Source organism: Crocodylus porosus, unplaced genomic scaffold (assembly GCF_001723895.1).
Source record: "Crocodylus porosus isolate Cpor-Errol unplaced genomic scaffold, CroPor_comp1, whole genome shotgun sequence".
NCBI classification, from domain to species: Eukaryota; Metazoa; Chordata; order Crocodylia; family Crocodylidae; genus Crocodylus; species Crocodylus porosus.
In genome coordinates this window covers 103,881,456-103,902,213 of record NW_017728943.1, presented here as the reverse complement: position 1 = coordinate 103,902,213, position 20,758 = coordinate 103,881,456, and the positions used below count along the sequence as shown (strand labels likewise).

The 20,758-nt window shown below is 39.1% G+C and overlaps 1 protein-coding gene across 2 annotated transcripts in view; it reads right to left on the bottom strand.

Moving 5' to 3' along the window:
* Window positions 1–20,758, bottom strand: part of THBS2 (thrombospondin 2) — a 43,137-nt gene that overhangs the window by 17,556 nt on the left and 4,823 nt on the right. For both annotated transcript variants that reach the window (XM_019549920.1, XM_019549921.1), the window contains exons 4-13: window positions 20,294–20,378; window positions 14,808–15,004; window positions 13,650–13,790; window positions 12,990–13,086; window positions 11,824–11,994; window positions 10,244–10,420; window positions 7,503–7,676; window positions 6,911–7,038; window positions 6,630–6,782; window positions 5,242–5,460 (exon numbers count right to left, since the gene is read on the bottom strand). In XM_019549920.1, the coding sequence (XP_019405465.1) occupies window positions 5,242–5,460; window positions 6,630–6,782; window positions 6,911–7,038; window positions 7,503–7,676; window positions 10,244–10,420; window positions 11,824–11,994; window positions 12,990–13,086; window positions 13,650–13,790; window positions 14,808–15,004; window positions 20,294–20,378 (1,542 nt within the window). The remainder of the gene's footprint in view (window positions 1–5,241; window positions 5,461–6,629; window positions 6,783–6,910; window positions 7,039–7,502; window positions 7,677–10,243; window positions 10,421–11,823; window positions 11,995–12,989; window positions 13,087–13,649; window positions 13,791–14,807; window positions 15,005–20,293; window positions 20,379–20,758) is intronic.

Here is a 20,758-nt window from a genome sequence, read left to right as displayed (position 1 = left end):
ACGTTATGTCACATGTTATAACTGACAGTGGTTAGAAGAAGATAAAGCCCACTAGAGGGTATTAAAGACATAGCTGGTAAAAATCAATCATAAGCTAGAGCTGTGCGAAACAGCACCGTTCCATTTTGACTTCCGTTTTGCCGTTTCAAAGGGACAGTGTTTCATTTTGCTGCTTCGAAGCACTGTTCTGTTTCATTTTGTCAAAACTATTTTGCTGTTTCGACGCATTTTGACATTTCGCCCATAGGCTATAATGGGGGAAAATCACAAAAATACCCATAACTTTGTCATTTATTTCCTGATTTGAATGAAAACAGGGATGGTAACCCCTGCTGAGGCCATAACACCTGCCAAGTTTCAAGGAGATGGGTTCAGGGGTTTCTGGTAAACTGCACCTCAAACTGTTCAGAACAAAACTCATGTCATTTGTAAGTGTGAAGGCACAAGGGGATGAAAACAGCAGAAATGGTAGCCCCTGCTGAGACCACAAAGCCTGCCAAGTTGCACGAAGATAGATCCAGGGGTTTCTGGGAAATTGTACCTCAAATTGCTGACAAGCAATACTTGTGACATGTGACTCTGTGTGTGTGTGTGTGTGTGTGTGTGTGTGTGTTTAAGGCAGAGTGGGGTGAAAACAGCAGGCATGGTAGCCCCTGCTGAGGCCATGATGCCTGCCAAGTTTCAAGGAGATAGGTGCAGGAGTTTCTGGTAAGTTATACAAGTTGCTGACAAACAAAACTTGTATAACTTTTTATGCAGCTTTTCCATCCTTCCCCCAGAGCACTGGGATTGGAAGGGACCTCAGGAAAGGATGATAGTCACTGGCCAGCTACATGTCAATATGAGAGTAATCCTACCCCTCCCTCTCCTTAGTTTCTGTTTAACTGCAAGCAAGCCCGGCTTCAAAACTCAAAACATTTTGAAACGTTTCGAAACTTTTGAAACATTTCAAGTGCCCTCGTTTAATTTCAAAGCTGTTTTGAAGCCTTTCGTTTCATTTCAATTCTGCTGTTTCAAGCTCGAAACATGTAGAAACAGCTTCAAAACGAAACACCCATTGAAATTTCGCACAGCCCTAATAAGTACTTTTTTAAAGCAGCATTCTTGTTTGGTGGGGAAGGGGGAAGGGGATTTTGTTGTTGCCAAAGATACTAGTTCATCCACAGCTTTCATGCTGTAAAATACATTGAATGCAAGTGTAAAATCATTCCATTTCCCTAATCTTCTCTTTTTATGAGGATGTTTTGAGTGTATTTTAATAAAGAACATCTAACAGGAAACACACATGTAGTGCCAGTTTTTTCTGGACAGCTCATGAAATAACTTTAAAGATTACTAAGTAACCAGCTTTGACTGCCCTTGGCAGAAAAATGAAGATGCAGCCTAGAAGGATGATCTCCACAATCGATAACACAGTTAATATAACATAGTCATACACATGGGACCATGGTATGAAAAATATGTGGCATTTTGTTAAACTCCTAGGACTTTTGAAAATAGATGACAAATGTATTATTTGTACTATTTTTATCAGAACCAAGTAAAGCGAGGTTATTCCAAATAAATAGTTTTTCAGATTAAATTCTTAAATTGTAAATACAGAAAAGTAATATAATGGGCCAGCATAACACCTATTGTCTAAGTATTGTGTTTTGTTGAGGAATTGTATCAGAATTCTGCCTCCAGTTGAGGATAAGGGGAAATACAAACATCCACTCAAAACTCTGCTCATTTCTTTGGTGAAAACATCAAAAGTTATAAATTGTTCTTAATGATGTTTTTACTTTTTTTACAATCTCCCTTAGCCTAGGATCAAAACTGAACTTGGAAAAATACTGTACAAATATGGTCCCTATAATGCTCATATTTGTGTCCTGTGTCATTTGGGCAAATGCTGAAATCATAAGAGAAAGCCTATACTTCTGAGCTTTCAAAGAAGCACTAGAAATTTCTGGGTGATTATCAAAGACAAAAGACATTTACAATATCTTCATGGCTCCTGGACACATGACTGAACATAAGCAGCAGCTATACCATATTTAGGATAATATGACAGTTTGAGATACAGAAATTCTGAAAAGAAAACATGTTTATACATGTAATCTTGAGAATTAATCCAAAAATTGAAAGCAAATTTATATTAAAATTATTTATGTTATTTTTTTAGTTGTAAGATACATTTTTGACCATTATAAGAGAAAGTATGCCTTTGCTTTTTCTTTTTGGATAAAGTATTAAACTACAAGATGGTTTCTAATGAGTGTAAGTACTTGAGAACATCTGTCTTTCAAAATATTATAAATAAAGCATTAGTCTCGATTATATCTGCATAGACACATATCATCGTAGTTATATGCTTATAGAGCATAGATGCACATGACTGAGACTTTGGAAACAGCTTTCTCTAAATGGGTTCAATATGTTATGTTCTTAATGAACACAGATCCTTTGTATACATCTTGAGTTAACATGTTGCATATTCTGATGACAGGAACCAAAAAGAATGTATGAACTGCAAATGCTGAAATGGTGAGATCCATACTGAGTAGACATCGGCCAGGGTGAGAAAGTACAGCGTTTCAGACTTGTGCTTAAGTAATATTTAAGGGCGTGTGGAGATGAAATGAAGGGCATGTGTGGACAATGCTTTAAAACGGGTTAAATGCTTTTGCACCATTTAATGATGTTGGTGTTTGCATGCGTAGGTGGTATATTGTGATTAATTCCAGTTGCTGTAGCACGTTCAGTGGTGTCATGCACCTTAAATGACTTTGGGGCACAACAAACTAAAACATCTCTAAGGAGTTTTAGTTTGCTGCCCCATAGCCGCAGAGCAAAGGACCACGCTCCATGCGACTCAGGGACTGTGCAGGCAGCCCATTCAGGCAGCCTGGCAGCACCCTGGGAAGGCAGGCTCCACCAAAGGTGAAAAAAAAACAAAAAACAGTGAGCCTGATCTTTTTTTTTTCCCTCCTGGAACCTGCCTGCCTGCATAAGCTGCGTGGGGACCTGGTTCTCCCCTCTGCAGCTGCGCTCAAGCCAGGTGCCTGCGGGTGGGTGCCTCCTTGGGGGGGACCTACCACTGCCGCGGAGGGAAACACCAGCCCCCTCCACCCCCGCAGCCGAAGGACCACTCTGCCCGCCAGCAGCTCACCTTCCCCTCCCCACCACTGGAGAGGCAGGTAAAACACGGGTGTATGCAACACAGGGGTTTACTTCGCCCTAAATTGAAGCAGTGTTTTTTTAAAACCCATCGCTTCAATTTAGGGCCCCCGTTCCATCTACACATGCCCTAATACTCCCTTTCTAAGAGTAAAGGCACTGACTTAAGTTTGTTTCAAGTATAACTGCATTGACTTAACTGGACTCCACAAGAGAACCAGATAGAGTTGTGTAAATTTTCTTTAAATTTTAGTTCCTAGCCATTTTTTTAAATGTTTCATGTTGAACCAAAAAAACAGCAAAAATTAAACAAAAAAAATAATGGCTCCTTTATGGTATATTTTACTTTTATTGTTAATTTCCTCCTGTAGGCTAATTTAAAAATGAAGCACTGTTTTGTAACAAAAGAACTGAAATGTTTAATTTAAAAAAATTAGCAACAAAAATGTTTCCAATTTTTAAAATTGTTTTCAGGCTTTTTTTTTTTCCAACCGTGATGACACAACATGAATTCATGAAGAATCTGAATGAACTTCATAGTATTTTTTGGCAAACAAATATCCAGCTGAAAAAATTCTTCCAGTTCTATTCCCAAAACAGACGATTGTAAAGAGAAGATTGAACTTGTGTGATCCAGGAAAAGTGATCCAGGAGAGATCTCTCTTTTTCTCTTATGAATCATAGAGCAGAGCAATAGGTTAGCCTATGATACTGAGATATGCCCTGTATAATGAGATATATGATTCCATTCAAGTATATCAGCCAAATCCAAAAAACTGGCCTTAATTTATGGGCCTAAATCCAGAATTTAAATCCTGAAAATTCCTGCTAAGGTGCCAAGGTTACATTAAGTGGCCACAGGTTAAAATACAGAAACTATCCTAGGAGTGGGAATTAGAAATCAGGTCTTCCCATGCTAAGGTGAATAAGCAGTAGGCTACAGTCACATACTCTATTGTGCTCAGACTAGCTCACTCTTGCACTCTCTCTTAGCCAATGCATTTTAACTTATTTTTTGTAAAGTGGAATAGCTTCCAAAGGAGGCATGGAGAGTACTGTCCTTCCCCGTCTGGAATGGCCTATATCTGAAGTTGGTAATTTAGGACTGTGGGCTGGATCCTGTCTGCAAAGGGATTAAAGCTAACCTACAAAGGTCCCATCTGGTCTGCATTTTACTAAGGGCACACCAATGCCCCAGTTGTTTGATCTGATCCATGGTTTTCTAATAGTATGCCAATTGCCTCTGGCCACTCCAGCTAGAGGCTACAGCCCATGTAGAAAGCTGCTTTTCCTTGCTGCAGCTTCTGCTCACTTTTGTTGGAGCAGTAGGAGGGGAATGGCCATCTGCAGCACTGGCTGGATTGCAAGCTGCAGCCCAAATTTGCAAAGGGATGCCAACTTCTTGCCTATATAATTGCTGGGCAGTTACAGCACTAATTAGGGAGATAAAAGATGCGAGTTTGAATCTCCTCAGGCTGGGGAAGGCATTAAACCTGGGTCCCCCACTCCTGGGTGAGTGCCCAAGCATCTAGGCTGTTATATGAAAGGTGGGCAACCCCACCTCTACCTCCTTTGAAAAAGAGTGGACTCTGCTCAATTCGTTGAAAAAAATCTGGAGTTCATTCAGGACTATCGATCCCAGGTAACTGGATTTTGCTTCCCTAGGAACCCAGGAGAGACTACTCTGGATTCACCTCTATCGTCAGTGTTTCCCTGCTGGCTATGCACATGCATGCTAATAAGCTGCCTTTACATGGTTCTGTTCTCAGCAAGCTGGTTGCACTGTATGTCATTCTGAGACACTTAACTCTCCCTACAATACTGGAACCATAAGACAATTCGCACAAGGTCTAGATTCTAGGGATCTAACTATTAGGTGCCAGAATAATTTTTTGAATCTGGCCTTTCATACATGCACATTCTATACTATCTCACAGAAAGGGAAGATATCTTTATATATGAAAGCTGCATAAAAACTATCACCTGACAGATGGTTGAAAAGAGATAGCCTTTGGTTTTTATTAATGAAAAAAGAAATGTGGTTAGGACACCATGTTTTGATTGACCCTTCTTACTTACCTTCATGCAATGGTAGGTAGCATTAGCAGCACAGACCAGGTTTTTATTGGGCCAACCATCCAAATCAGAATCTTCACCGCAGATTCGCCCATCACCAGCATATCCTGTTCTACATTCACATTTGTACATAGGGTCACTGAAATGGCCCAGGTAGATGCACTCTGCAGATTTGTGGCATTGGTGTGTTTTGTCTTTGCATGGATTTTCAGGTTCACACACCTGTTCAAATACATCATACTTGATCAGACTTCATGCCAGTAGTAGCTGCTTCTCAGTGGCCAGAACTTTTGAAAATCAGACGCATTTGTTTAAATTTTGTTTTAACTAATAGCTAAAGACCCTAAAATATATATACCATTTTACTAAACACAGTGAGCCATTTATTTCTTTTAATCCATCATTCCAAATAACACATAATAAAAATGCCTCAAGTTCCATTAATAATTAAATAATTAAAAGTATCACTTCAACATATTTTGAAGAATAGCCACATTTATGTGGGTGCTGTAAGTTCTCATAAAGTTATTATGGAACAGAAAAAATGCATACACTGACTTCCTGTAGAGCCTGGTATTGCAGCACCTCCAGGCCCAATCCAGTTCCCTGTGGAACAAACACCCGCTGTTTGGTTTTTTTTAAAGGCCCAAACGAAAGGTTCCCATGAGCATTTTTGGCACCATGGGAGGGTGTTGAAGCTTGCTCCAGCCTCTCTGAGTGCTGGCCCAGTATTGTACCTCCAGGCCTGGTGGTCATTCCCTCCTGGGGGAATAACTGCCTGATTTTTAAGGGCCAAAACAATTAAAAAATTAAAGAAGATTCCCATCAGGGTGTTTGCCCAACATGTGTTTTTGAGCATGCTCATCATTAACTGTATTCTGTCATCTTCATACTTGGTTTCCATGACAGAGCACATGCTGCTTCTAGCATTAGTTTAATTATAGCCAATGTATTTAATGAGGGCAGGTATGGCAGAGTGCTGGTATGTGAAGATAAGACAAGGGGCTTTTTTCCCATGCTGATTGAGGGGAAAAGTCTCATTTTATATATGAGTAAATATGGTATCCTGATTTTCCACTGCTTTTCCCTCCAATTCTCATTTACATCTATGAAAAAGGCATATAAAATGTGGGAGCAAAATGCTATCATTCCCAAGCAGTAACATTTTACACATGTATAAATGACAACAAAAAGTGAAAGCAATGAAGAATCAGGACTAAAGCCTGGGCCCAAAAAATTTACATCAGCATGTAGCTAGTTGGGGCTATATTTTTTTGGCACCAAACTTTATGGAATACTAATTCACAAACATTTTTTTACTGAGAATGATTTAGAAAGATTTCCTTTTTCATAATTTGCCTAAACAATGCCTTCTCTTTAATATCATTTACCTGTTTTTCTGTCTTGGCAACCTCCAGACCCACTCCAAAAGGTTGAGTTCCCTTGTAGCGTGGAGGGCATGGCAGGCAATGAAAACCTGGATTTGTATTCACACAGCGATGGGCCTGATTGACCTTAAAGCACACATCTGGCACAGCTATGCACTACAAGGAAATAAAGAAATAAAATGAACAAGCAAATCAGCTGACACTATAATTGCCAAACATGGATTTTTAATAACGTCAAGGAAAAATTTCATATTGACTGAAAAAAATGACGTGTATATGTATACCTCATCAAGATCCTCACAGACTGTTCCATTACCAAGGTATCCAGAAGGACAAGCCCCACATGACCAAGACCCATCAGGGTAACTGTTACACTCTGCTCCAGGAAAGCAAGGATTTGATAAACACCCATCTGTCAAAATATGTTAAAATATAAATAAGAGTAGGAGTGTAGGAGGAACAATCAACATTATTTAAGAAAGATCTCTTTCATTTATTGAATTACCTATAAAGATGATGGAATGCACACAGTTAAAAGTGTTTGAATTTTCAGGTAGCTATGGAAACATTTCCTTTTTGATTCTATGGCCATTATAAACACTTACATTAATAGCACTTAGAGGTGCTATCTGAACAGTTTCCTTATTTAGCAAAGCCCTTATCCTTAAAAATATACATAAAATACCTCTTAAGTGAATGACAGGTTAGCATATATTTAAATGATTTCCTGAAACAAGGCCTGAATTAATGGATTTCATACATGTAGACCCTATCATAACCCTTAGTGCTGCTATCCATATCATAGAGGCATACATGATAACAACAACAAAAACTGAAGGCCAGGAAACTGATAGCTGACCATTCAAGCATACGTACCAATTGGGCAATCTTTCTTATTACATATATCATGTTCCTTGACATCTCCCACACATGGTTTTCCTCCATACTGGGGCTCTGGGCTGTTGCAAAGCCGAGACCTCTCATGGATCCCTCCTCCACAGCTAACTGTGCAAGCAGACCATGGAGACCATGGACCCCACTGACCATTTACTAGAAGATGTAGAAAAGGAGAAAATCAACCGGAGCAACATACTGCAAACAAAGTTCCATGAAGACAACTCATCTCTCAGGTAATGGTGTATAAACAGCTGTCACTGTACACAGAAGAAGGAAAGGAACAACAAGGTTACAGTTACCAAAGAACTGCACCTATGGCACTGCAGGATCTGAAGCACCTGATCTTCATGCTCCCCAGAGCTGGGCTATTTCTTCCATGAAAAAGTTGTCCCCAAAAATGTTATTATTCAGATGACAATTCTGAGCCAACTGTTTCTATTCCAAAGTACCTTTGCTGGCAACACACAAGGAGTGCACGCAGGTGCACGTGTACCCCCTGCAATCAGCTGGGCACCCCTTAGAAGCACGAGCCGTGAAACCGGATGTTACAGCAGAAGCGCACTTCCAGTTTCACCGCTGGCTTGGCAATTGGATGCTGGGGGAGCCCCCCCTCTCCGTTTGGTGATTTAGTACCCCCCCCCAGATTCAGGAGGCACCAGTCACCCATGCTTGGTGCTGTAAATTTTTTGTTTGTCAGTTGAAGATGTAGCATACTGCAACTAATGAACTAATGGTATTTTAGGATTGTCTTCCCTAGCTACCAAATAACTTTGATTTGCCTTCATTTAAAGCCCTTCTGTTTAGGGCCTTGTTATACCTTATGCTGTGAGCTGTACAAATGTTGATTGGTATTAGTGCCAGCTTGGAATTTGGATCAGTCACACCCTTAGTCTAGAAACTTTCTCACACTGTCCCCCATCTGCACAGCTGGGATTTGCCACTAGAGGCCTGTTGAGCAGGGGCAGGACTAGGAGCTGTACCTGTAAATTGCCACTAGAGGCCTGGTCAGCCAGGACAGGCTTCTATGGCTGGGGGTATGAGATATCCAGAAATACTGGAGAACTTCAACTTGAGTGGCACATCTGTGGGGTGTGGCCACACCTTCATGGAACAGGAGCTGGGTAGTGCAGATCAGAGATAATCCTGGCCTCCAGTAATATCACTCTGAGCTGAATAATGAGTGCTTAGAACTACTTCAAGGTGTTAATGTGCAGATAATCCAGGAGTTAAGAGCTCCAGGAGCTGCCCAAAATTACCATGTAATAAGGCTCTTATACTGCTTCCATCCGAATTTGGAGATAACTTTTCTATATTCTATGACATTTCTACAACAAAGCAACATTTGCACCACTTGAAGATTGTATTTTCATTTGGCAATCCAAACATTATTATGACTCCCAAACGCACTGCCCCTCTGACTCAGATATAAGTGACTTATTCTGATTCCATCTACATTTTATGCTAGTACATGTCCATTGATTTCAGAGCACCTATTCCTGAATAATATTGGTATAAAAACAATTAGGATGTGACTTCTTTGGAGCAGAAGCTGTGTTTTTCCATATGATTTGTACAGTACCAAGCACAATGTTGGCTGTCAGTAAATACTGTCAATGGGTAGGGAGTGCACACGTAGAGGGTCCCACCCCCACATCCCTGCCCACACCACCGGCGGCATCTGTGGATGGTCAGCGATCACCGCTGGCCACCACCAATACTGCCAGCAGCATCTGTGGGTGGTCACTGACCCCCGGTCGGTGTTCACCACCCTCCCCCCTCCCGCCACTGACAGTGCTGGCAGGGTCTGTGGGAGCTCCCTGCTTACCGCCACCAGCACTGCTGTGCCCCACCAGCCACCAGGGGCATGCATCATCCGTGTTAGTGAATAAATAACACTTGGCACTTATGTAAAAAGGGCTGCACAGGCAGCGGTGAGTAACTCATCTTGCCTATTTTTCAATCCAAGAAATATAGTGAGTTCAGAAGTATGAAGCAGGAAATGGGTAAAATAAAAACAAATCTAAAGTGACTATAAAAGAAGAAGCAATGATAAAAGAAAAGTTCTAATTAAAAAATAAAAATGTGTATCTATACTATAAAATGGGCATATGCTTACACTATTCTGGTTTTGGTGACTCATGCTTCTGTCATTAATATATAATGCAACTTACCGTTTAGCTCAAAACATGTTTATCTTTTTGTTATGTATGAATCACCCATGGAAAATATGGCTTTAAATTACAGGAAGGAAGTTTCCTTAAACTTGTAAGGAACTCTTAATTTTTAAAGCAAAATAATATCTTAAGAGGTTTGCAAAACCTCAAACTACACTGTTGTCACTCATCCCTTCTTAAAATACCCCTATGAGGTAAATAAGCATGAAAATAATTATGAATAAAGTATGACATGAAGAAGCAACTTGACTTGCAAAAGACTATTTAGTGAGCCAGTGCCAAGGCCACAAGTGGGACCCTGAATTACTACTTCCCATCCCCTGGTTTACTCACAAAACCACATTCCTTGTGAATATTGTAATATGAATCTGATGCCAAGATATTAAAACTTGGAGCAAAGAAACAGTGGGTTTATTATAGTCCATTTCTAGGCTAGGAGTTAGATTCTTTGCCTCGGACTATCAAAATTTAGAGCCTGTGTTACTGGAAGACAAAATGCAGTCATCTTGGGTTTGACTTTCATCTTGGACTTAAATGCAAACTTACTTGGACATGGGACTTTCTCACATTTCTCTGTTTCACGGCCCTTTCCTTCACAGTTTTTCCCACCCATCTGTGGGATGGGAGAATTGCAGAGACGGATGCGGGTGATGTTGCCTATTCCACAGGTCACGGAACAGGAAGACCAAGGAGACCAATGACTCCAGCCACCATCTTGACGTACTGACAGAAAGAAGGGTTCAGCATAAGGAAAGGCTCATTTAATTTAAAGGTATAATAGAACCTAGCCCTGCAAGAGAACTCTCCCCATTTACAACAGATATCCCATCTTTTTCCCATGACTATCAGGCCCCTGGCAGACATTACACTTAAGGCATGATTAACTAATTAATCATGTCATAAGTAGTAACCCAGCCATACATTCAAGCAATTAATGGTGTGATAAAACAGGGAATAAGCCACAAAATCATCACACAAATATATGTAATAATTCTGTGGCTCATTCCAGTTTCATCTTAAACTGAACATGTGGCTGGTATGCTGATTAGCTAATCAGCATTCCCAACCTTGGGAGCACAGCAGAGCCCTTCAAGACTCTGGTGAGCTCCTATCATGAGAGCATTCGTCAGCTGACTGGCATTCCCAGCTGTGGAAGCTCGTTGGGCACCCTGCTTGCTACTTGCTGATGCAACCCAGGATCGTGATTCTAGGCTCTCCCCCTACTCTGGCACTAGGGTGCAATTGATGTCTAATCCCAAATCCCACAATCATGCCTCCAGCCATGCACATGTGGCATGACAGGAGACTCAGTTGTTGGGATCAAGGATCAGATCCCATCAAGCTTTTCAATGAATGTCGACGTCAGCAGCCCCAGTTGGAAAGCCCAACATTTTCATTCAAACTTAACAATCAAGGCAGGATTGAAGAGGATGCTATAGTAACTGTCTAGAGAACAGCTACTTTAAAAATAAGATTATTTTAAAGTTGTAGCAAAACACTTGTCTTCAAAGATGGTTATTGATTATCATGAGCAATATGACTTTAGGTCTGCATAAACTAGTCAAGAAACAAAAGTTCCCTGGAGTTTTACAAACTTGTTCTGTGGACAGAATATGACACATGCATGGCCAGCAAACAACAGATCAATTAAATGCTCTACAAGAATCTTACTGAACTACTTTATATAGATCCTTAGCTCCTCCTGTCATAAGCATTTCTAAGCTAATACACTGTGATGATAAACATGGATGAACGGCAAAATAGAAATTGTCACCCCCCCGTACCACATTCACCATATATATTCTAAATGTCAACAAAAGGTAATAGGCCAGCTTGTAATGTAAATCCAAAGTCATTCCCTGCCTTTTCCTTTACACTATAAAGACTAAACTAGCCAGTGTACATGCACACTGAACTGACATAAACTGAGAAATATCACAGAAGGGAGAAACAGAGGAACAATGCCAAAAGAAGCAGAGTACAAAAGCATAAATTAGTATTAAAATACATCCCATTCTGACTATTAATGTCTGTCTAGGAAACCCAACCTATGATTCTTTTGGCTTCATCATAGAAATGAAGAAACAGAGAGAAGTTCCTAAAGAGAGATAAATGTCATAACTCACTGCGATGCTCGCATTTTTTGAAGCTACACATTCTTGTCTGGATGTGTGGACCTGTGCAAGAACTCCTGGTGACATCACATGACCTGCCTCGCATCTGAGTTCCTGAGCCACATGTCACTGAGCATTTGGTCCAATCTGACCATGGAGACCAGCCTTCTTCACTATCTTCAGCTGCAGATCAGAAGAAGCAAAATGTTTTTAACAGTCAGTTGCTTTTATCATCAGTTTTCTGCTTCTGCATGTCCTTTTCTTAGAACGCACCCTTTTTTCTTTACATTTCTTGTTCTGATTCTTCACTTTTATTTCTACCCCTGAAGAGTTAGAGAACTTCATTTTGTTTAACACAATTTGAAACTGGCCCATATCAGAATCCTGGATCTAAGCACCCTCATCTTATATCCCATTGAGAGCTGGGACTCACTCTTGTAGAATTTTATCTTTGGACTGGGGTGTGCCAAACACCTCTTTCTAGACACCCCCAAACTTTGGAACCACATCCAGAATCTAAGGCTTGGATCTATTTTTAATATAATGTAATGAAAAACATGATGAAGAGCACAATGGCAAAAGGACTCTATCTGATCTGATCAATCATGAGGCCTAAATAGAATAACATTTACGTTCTATTTCAGAAAATTTAAACTTCTGAAAAAAGTTGCAATTTTTTTACAGTAGATCTGTCCAGATCAGGGTGAATGCATTACTGAAGCTATTCTCTTTCCAGATTCTAGCTATGCATTTAAATTCCTGTCTTGAAAGAATCCTTTTATCATTCTGTTCCATATGAGTGAAGTATTGTCAGGCCCATAATAACAGAGAAAAATAATTTGTGACACTCCTTGGCTCTGTAACCATAATAGCACTGTAACACAGAAAACTAACCTTCGTTCTGGAAACTAGGCACTTTCTATAAGAAGATGGTTGACATACAATCTATTCTAGCTACTGTATAGAGATGAAAGGATAGCTAATAACACATAATGAGAAATCAGAAAGTCCAAATAGGAGAAATGTAGATAAATTCCATTATTCTAATGCTTAAACAATATGATTTTTGTTTGCACTGGGTTATATTTAACTTTTTCTTTTCAACACTACACATATAGCAAGTTTTTTTTTTAAAGGCCAACTGATGGATTCCTTTTTCCATTCGCTTTTCTACTTACACTGAGAGCAGACAGGACAGCATTCACCTTCAATAAATGATGGATTGGCACAAGACACTGCTGGGCAGGTGATTTGATGGCACACAATTTTAGAATTCTACATACAAAGAAAGCAACATATTGGCTTGTAGTCATTTACAGATACTGGCAAAAGCATATGTTCTGGAAAATTCCAATCCCTATGGAAGGTCTATAATTTATTAAAAATCTTTAAGAAAATATACAAAACATTGAAGATGTTCTCACCTGGCATCAGTGTAAAAGACCAGAAAGATTGTATTTAAGTTGGATCTTTTATCAAAGGGAAGATTTTGCATCCAACAGGACTATCAATATAACATTGCTCTTTTATTCATGAGAAGTAAGACCCCGATCCAAAATGTATTTAAGACAATGGGGGATCCTATTAGATCAGAATGGATGCTGGATTCATACTCTACTTTCTGAACATCCTGTCACAGCATCTGATGAAATGAGTTTCATCTCACAAAAGCTTGTGCTCTCTCTCTCTCTCTCTCTCTCTCTATATATATATATAACCCTACTTTGGTTAGTGTATAAGGTGTAAATCTACCCTGCCTTCTACAGGACTGAGTAGCCAAGCTGGATTCAATATACTTAACATTTTGCAAAGAGGGAGAAATGCTTCAAAAGTCTTACCTGGCAAGTACATTTGGTACAGCTATCCACCGTCCAGATTTCATTATCTGCAAACACGCGGCCATCCTGCCAGCAGACTGATTGGTTCTTGAGAGTTTTGTTAGGCCCAATCAATTCCCACATGATTTGGTTCTCCTCAGACTAAAACATTAAATGAGCAAACAATGTGATAGGTGTATTTTTATCCAAGGTGCTTAAAAAGAGAAACTTTTGATCTGGTTCAAGTTATGATTGACAAAGTACACTTTTATGCATTCCTATGCATTAGGAAAAAAGGAATACTAAAATGTTATTGTGCTATTCCACAGTTCTTTCAGTTAATATAAGTGTGGTTAGAAAGCTTTAAATATAATCTGCTCTCAATGGCTTTTTTTAAAAAAATATATATATTTCATCATCTAGCAGGGAAAATGATTCCACTCTTGGGATATGCAGTAAGTTATGAAAGCTGTGTTTAGAAAGTATGAACTTAGTTCAGAACTAGGAAGGAAGGAAGTAGCTTTTAAGCACCCACACATTAACTTACTGCAATAGTGAAAGGTAAAAATCAGATACTTCCACTTACTTCTGAGGTATGGTGAGTAGTATAGACATTATATATACACATTATTGTAATTTCTCACTAATTTTATTTGAAGTAGTTTAAACAGGGATTAGTGTGTGTGTGTATACACATACACACACACATGCACTACACACACACACACACACTATATATATATATATATATACACACACACACACACACACACACATACTACACACACTATATATACACACATATGCCTATACATGATACTTACGGCCAAATTTGACAAGCAGTTTGTGTTCAGCTCTTGGCTGCCAAACCTCAGAAAACTTTAATAGGCCTTATATTTTGGGAATGTCCCTGTATCTACCCGATGGAAATCAAAATCAGTAAGTGTCCTAGTACAGCATCCAAAGTCATCAATAGGCATTTTCATAATGTAGGCCGTACATGCATTGAGTCCAATTGAATCCAGCATGTGTGTGTATGTGTATAATCACCTCCCAACATGCCTGATGTTCTATCCATCAATATGTTCAACCCAAGTCATAGAAAGCGAGAGGGGGGGACAGCATTTTTTTAAAAATGTATTGTATATCTTTTGATTCTTAAGTCCAGAGGCCACCTACCACTTTCTGAAGGTTATCAACTAAGTTGTTAACAACAACACGCAACCCAGTGAGCTCAGTGAACATAGTCCCCAGCTCTTCACAGGAACGGTCACAGAACTCAGCCTTCTTCTCTGTTTTTTCACCAACGTACTCAGTTGTGACAGCAGGGCTGAGGTGAAGGATCTCAGTACTCTCATTGATGGTGTTCACTTCAACTGTAGGGAGGAAGGGAACAAAGAACAGTTGTGTATACAATGGTCTTCCACTGATTATAGCTTACTGTTGGAATGATAGATTGGCACCTATAGGTAGAGTTTAACTGCATCAGCTTTGGAACGGCTGCATGCTAAATTATACTGAAAAATAAAATCAGGGGGTTGGATGTCAGCAGGTTCTAATTATAGACTTTCCCTTTCAAAACTAAAAGCCCAGCTTTGTCTTATATAGCCATCATTTAAAAGCACTATTGGCAGTATAAATAATTAATTTATGAAGCAAATATAGTAACATATAATATCATAAAAGCATATATATATGTATATGTATATGTATATCTGTATTATGATTCTCCATAGCCATAGAAGTTTTCACATGTTTCATGCAATATCATGTTCACCATATGAACACAGAAGATCAAGTCGGGTCATTGAACAAGGACTACTCTTCCTTCTATTCCATGGCATATATCCACACAAAAAAAATAGCAGCTAATTGGGTCTGGCTAAAAAAGAGTATGTCCAACTTTGGGTAAATTTAGAGGTTTTTTAAATATCTGATGAACAAGAAAATCCACAGACCCTGCAGCTGCTCAGTTAAAATGGTAGTCTCATGAGTTTCACTGCTAATATCAGCAATGAATTTCACAAAGATGTGAATTTCACTGAGTACCTGCAGGATGTTCCCAGACTTTCTAGCTCTGATATGGACTGATCAATCGACTGTCCCAGGACAAAAGACCCACAATTTCCAGCATCCCTAGCCCCAGGACAAACAAGCTGGAAATTCAAAAAGGTTTATATTAGAATCATGCTTTGGGTTTGATAAAAGTTCACTGAAGTTGGGATCTTCTAAACAGAACATGGTGAGTTCAATGAGCTGGCATTTTTCAACAAAATTTTATAACAGAAATTTCCCATACAGTTTTTCAGCTAAGTTATCTACTACTGAGCCCAGATAAAAGTGAAATAGGGGCCAAGATGTTTTAAGCCACTTCTTTACCCTGGCTCCAACTTCTGCAACTAGCAAGAACCTGATCAGCACTGTGCATTATAGGTAAATGCTTTTTCTAAATTCAGCCAGTTGGTAACAGGCTTCTAGTGGCCTCTTTGTACCTAGGAATAAACACAGAACCAAACACCTCTTAGCACCAACACAACTCCCCCATCATGGAGGGGACACAGAGCCAACCAAGTCCCATGCCAAAGGAATGCTTAGTTTCCCTGCTAGGGCAGCTTTTGCAGCCTCTTTGAAATACCCCATTTTCATTTATCTCTTGAATGGATAGGGACAGCATTCACCTGGCACCAACCTGCCAGTATTTTTTAGTAATCATTGGATATTACAGAAGAGAAATCAGCACAACTCTTGGTGCAATGTAACATATGTATCAACACCACTCATCCTTGTCATCTGGATAGTCACACATGGTGAGAGGTCTTAGAACTTTGGAGGATTGACTTAGACAATGTACAAGCAATGTTACTGGGAGCAGATTCCTACACTGCCTCCTTGTACAAACAAAAGTTTAAAAACTAAAATAATGATAAACTAAGCTATTAACTGTTAATTATTATTCACTTAACTTGTGTTAATTGGATTGGATCAATGTGGCTTATAGTTAACTGATTACCTGATGCTTGCCAAAGTCTATATTGAAAAGATTCCCATATTCCAAAGCTTAAATAATTAGCTATCTTAGTTTCTAGGACAGAAAAAAGCACCTGCGTGTCACATGTATCAGCATCCCCATGCATCCCCACGCTGAAAAAATGGTGGCAGAGCTTTGAACCGAAGCTCATTGAACGTGTTTTATTTCAAAGTGCCCCACCACCATTTTTTTTAGTGTGGGGACACATGGGGATGCTAACACATGTGACACGGATGGCTGCCAGAGAGTGTCAATTTCTGAGCTCTGCTCCGACATGCTGGATTTCCAGCACATTGGAGCAGGCTCCCCGCACATCTGTAGGAGCCCAATGTGTCAGAGTCATCTATGGTGGGACTCTGTTTATTTAAGTTGCCTTCTTTTATTATTTTATTACTATGTAAAACACTAGGCTTCAATGATTCCCCATATAACATTTTTCAGATCATTAATTTCATATTTTTAAGCTAACACATTCTGCCTTGACCTGAACAGTTTAAGGACATTATTAAATCTGTAGTCTCAACAGGGAGTGCAATCCTAAACTATGCTAGAAGCATTAAATCCATACTTCCTACCAGCACTTGGCAATCATTGAAAGAAGATACCTCAGGACTACTCAGTGCTCTGTTGCTGGCTTCCTGCTAATTCTTAAGGGCTATAATGATATGCTTTGAAAAGAAAAAGTGTTGAAAATGAAAATATTGTCATTAGAGCAAAAACACTCATCCCTTGACAAACAAAAAGCTCATTCTGCTGATCTGGCACTCAGTAGGATGGAAAAATATTTGCCTGGACAATTGACACATTTACACCCATGTAATCAGTATTTATGCCAGTATACAAAAGGAGCAGATAGATAATGTACAGATCTACACTGGTGCTGCCTACTCAAATCTGGTGTAAAATTCCCCAAGAAAAAACTACATTTGTAGAAATTACACTGGTGTATGTCACCTGTCTGCAACTAACCCAAGACTAGCCATTTGCTCTAAGCAAACAAGCTACTTCTCTTCCCTTGCCTCCTAGTGGCAGAATGCTATAAAAACACTTACCCAGTGTGGCTATCCCCAGATAGCTTCATTCCTGTCCATAAGGCTCCTTACAAAAGCAGTGTAAGTTATACCACAATAAAGATATTGTTTAGCCAGACCTTTTATTATTTTTTTAACATGCCTCTCCAAAATTCAGTGCAGATGTATAAATAATTTTAAAGCACTTGTAATGATTACATTATAGTGATGCTTTCCCATCCACAAACCTATTAACTCCCTCTTATATCATCTCTCTAGGCAGCTTACCCTCCCTGAAAGGGTTTATATATATGACCCAAAAGTCAGCGAATACATGGCTCTTTCAGAGAAACTGCAATAGTGAATCTCAGAATTTGGGCACTTGACTGACAATGTCTTACCTCCCACTCTGCTCATAGTAATACCTGGCATGTGTTAGCTTAGGTGCCTCACCTGAACTGCCAAGGAATCAATTAAGAGAAGAAGGATCTGTTATGTGTGACCAGTGTATTGCCCATGGTTTTTCAGCTGTAGCTGTGTAGCTATATAGACAGGGCCATGACACTGCAATGATGCATGTAACATTTCTCTAATGCTTCAACAGCTGCAACTACTGTAAGCTGAAAGCTGTTCTATCAAAAATGATCTCTCATCATGCCTTACTGCTAGTATTTTCCCTTGGGTTCCCAAATGATTTCTCTTTATGGTAGTAGAGAAAAAATATGGCTGCATGTTTTTTGTCAGTATCTAATCCATTTTAGTCAAATATTTTCCTTTTTGGTACTCTTCCCATACAAATGTAGAAGATCCAGAGATCTTCCTTCAGTTGGTCCAATTGGCTCAATACTAGTATACCCTTAACCAAACAAAGACATGTTTTCAGTCTCTTAAGTAAATTATGACTAGAATTGAGAGCTCTACTTTGTGGATCTGATTGTCTAAGATGACCCTAGGTCTCCATCTGTATCTTCTGTTTAAGAAGGTTACTCTGCTAATGGGCTACCTGAAGTGTGTCATCCTTGAAGCCACTGTTCTGCTTTACTCTGAAAGTGCAATGCCATTCAACTAAAAGAGTTTTGCATATCCTTACACTTGCTCTTCTACTTATACATGTCCTTCTACTAACACAGGAGAGATAAAAAAGAAGATCATGGGTTTTGAGCTATTCTCTATTCACAGTGGAAAGAATTAGCAATGTATTTCCTTCCATTTCTTCTCCCTCTTTTCATACTGAAATAGTGGGAAGTATGGATATGACCTATGTGGTAGTGTTCCTGCCAAACCTGAGCACAAGAATCTTCTTAATCAACATGTGTCACAGGCTGAAGATATGCCTTCATGCTAATATTGGCTAAAGTTAAATTCCCATCTATCCATTCAATGTATTTCTAAGGCACCCATTGTCATAGCATCTCAGCTCCCGTTGTATACATACTAATAGTGTTTTTGTGATTTCTCACTAATTTTATTTGAAGTAGTTTTAAACAGGGATTAGTATTAAAGTTCAGTATAATACATCTGGTTTATATCAACTTTTCACCTCAAAGCATCTTAAGTATATTAATTCCCTAATAACCCAGCAAAGAGGGCAAGAGCCATGATCAGCCATTTATTTTTTTCTTTGTACAAAAGGCAAAATGGAAACACAGTAGATTTAATTGATTTGTTTAAAGTCAAAGTTCAAGGATCAAGCATGTGGAATGCATGTGATTTCCAGTGGCAGAGAACAGAAATAAATCCAAAATCTAGCTGCCTCACCCATACAGTAACTGCAAAACCACATTTCCTGCCCTCTTACAGAATTACTACCCAAAGTTTCTTGATTGAGCTCATGCCAGTAAAAATTTCTGCAAGTAGAGCCAGGTACAAAAAAACCTCTCATGCCAGTCAGTGTGAGACCTAAACTAGACTTGACATGCCCTTTAATTGTTTGCCTTTTGAGGGTCCCAAAATGGTGGCCTCCCCATCCACAAGACTCCAAATGATGTCTTCAGGAAAAATACTGATCAAAATTATATGTGGCAAGCTATCAGAAATACCTTTCATATTTTTTTCACCTATTGGGTTATTCTTTTTAATTCTCCTAAGATTCAGTCAGTCCATACCCCCTCCCATTTTCAAAATGTCTCTAATACCTTTACTACCAAAAGATTTCACATCCTTAAGGCTTGAAGACATGCTCATATCACACAATAAATCAAGTTCAGAATCCAGAGAGATGATTCCCAACTTTGTGTTCTGATCATTAAAAAACTTTCCTTTGTTCACTGATAAAGTATACATAGATGAGTTATTTTGCCTTCTTACTGATAATTTAAAGACTCCAAGATTCCTAATCTAGCAGCAAAAATAAAAGGTCAGATTGATGTGAGTGAGTGATATTTTTATCATGTTTTCAGCACCACGTAAATTATACAGTGATTACTTTTGTTGTCACTTCCAAACAATATTCAGAAGAAGATTATGAGAAATTCCAAAGCTTTCTGAGACACATTCTGCCTCTGCCATAAGCACAATTTCCGTTACCTGAGTCGGAGCTATGCCTTAGTCGGGGGTAATATATAACTCTGGTAATTCCTTATTTACAGATTCACTTGAAAAATAATAGTGAGAAAAAAGATTCTTACTCGTCTGGCTCTTCTGGCATCCTTTTTTACGTAGAACCTCTTCTAATGAAGTGTCAAATATTAAATTAACATTTTGAAGGAGACCCTGTAATAGAAAAGCCCCAAAAAACTTTCAGACAATTGAAGACAAAACCCATAGCAGATCATCATGAGTTTTGCCTGGGTTGTCCCCCAGTATTCCCACTATAACAACTAGATTTGGCCATAGGTAAATATTAAAATATAACACAGGGTACTTATCTCTGGGAAACACTTACTAAAAATTAATTTTGCTAATTTGGAAACCTTACTGTTTAAAATATTAATAAAGTATAAAACTAGTTATTTTTCAGAATAAGTCACAGTAAAATAGTAATTGTTCAACTGCTCTCATGCTGCCACCTTGCTGTGAGTTCAAATTCAAACATATTTCCATAATATTCAATTAGCCAGACAATGGTTGCGTGGAGGATGTGGGGCACAATG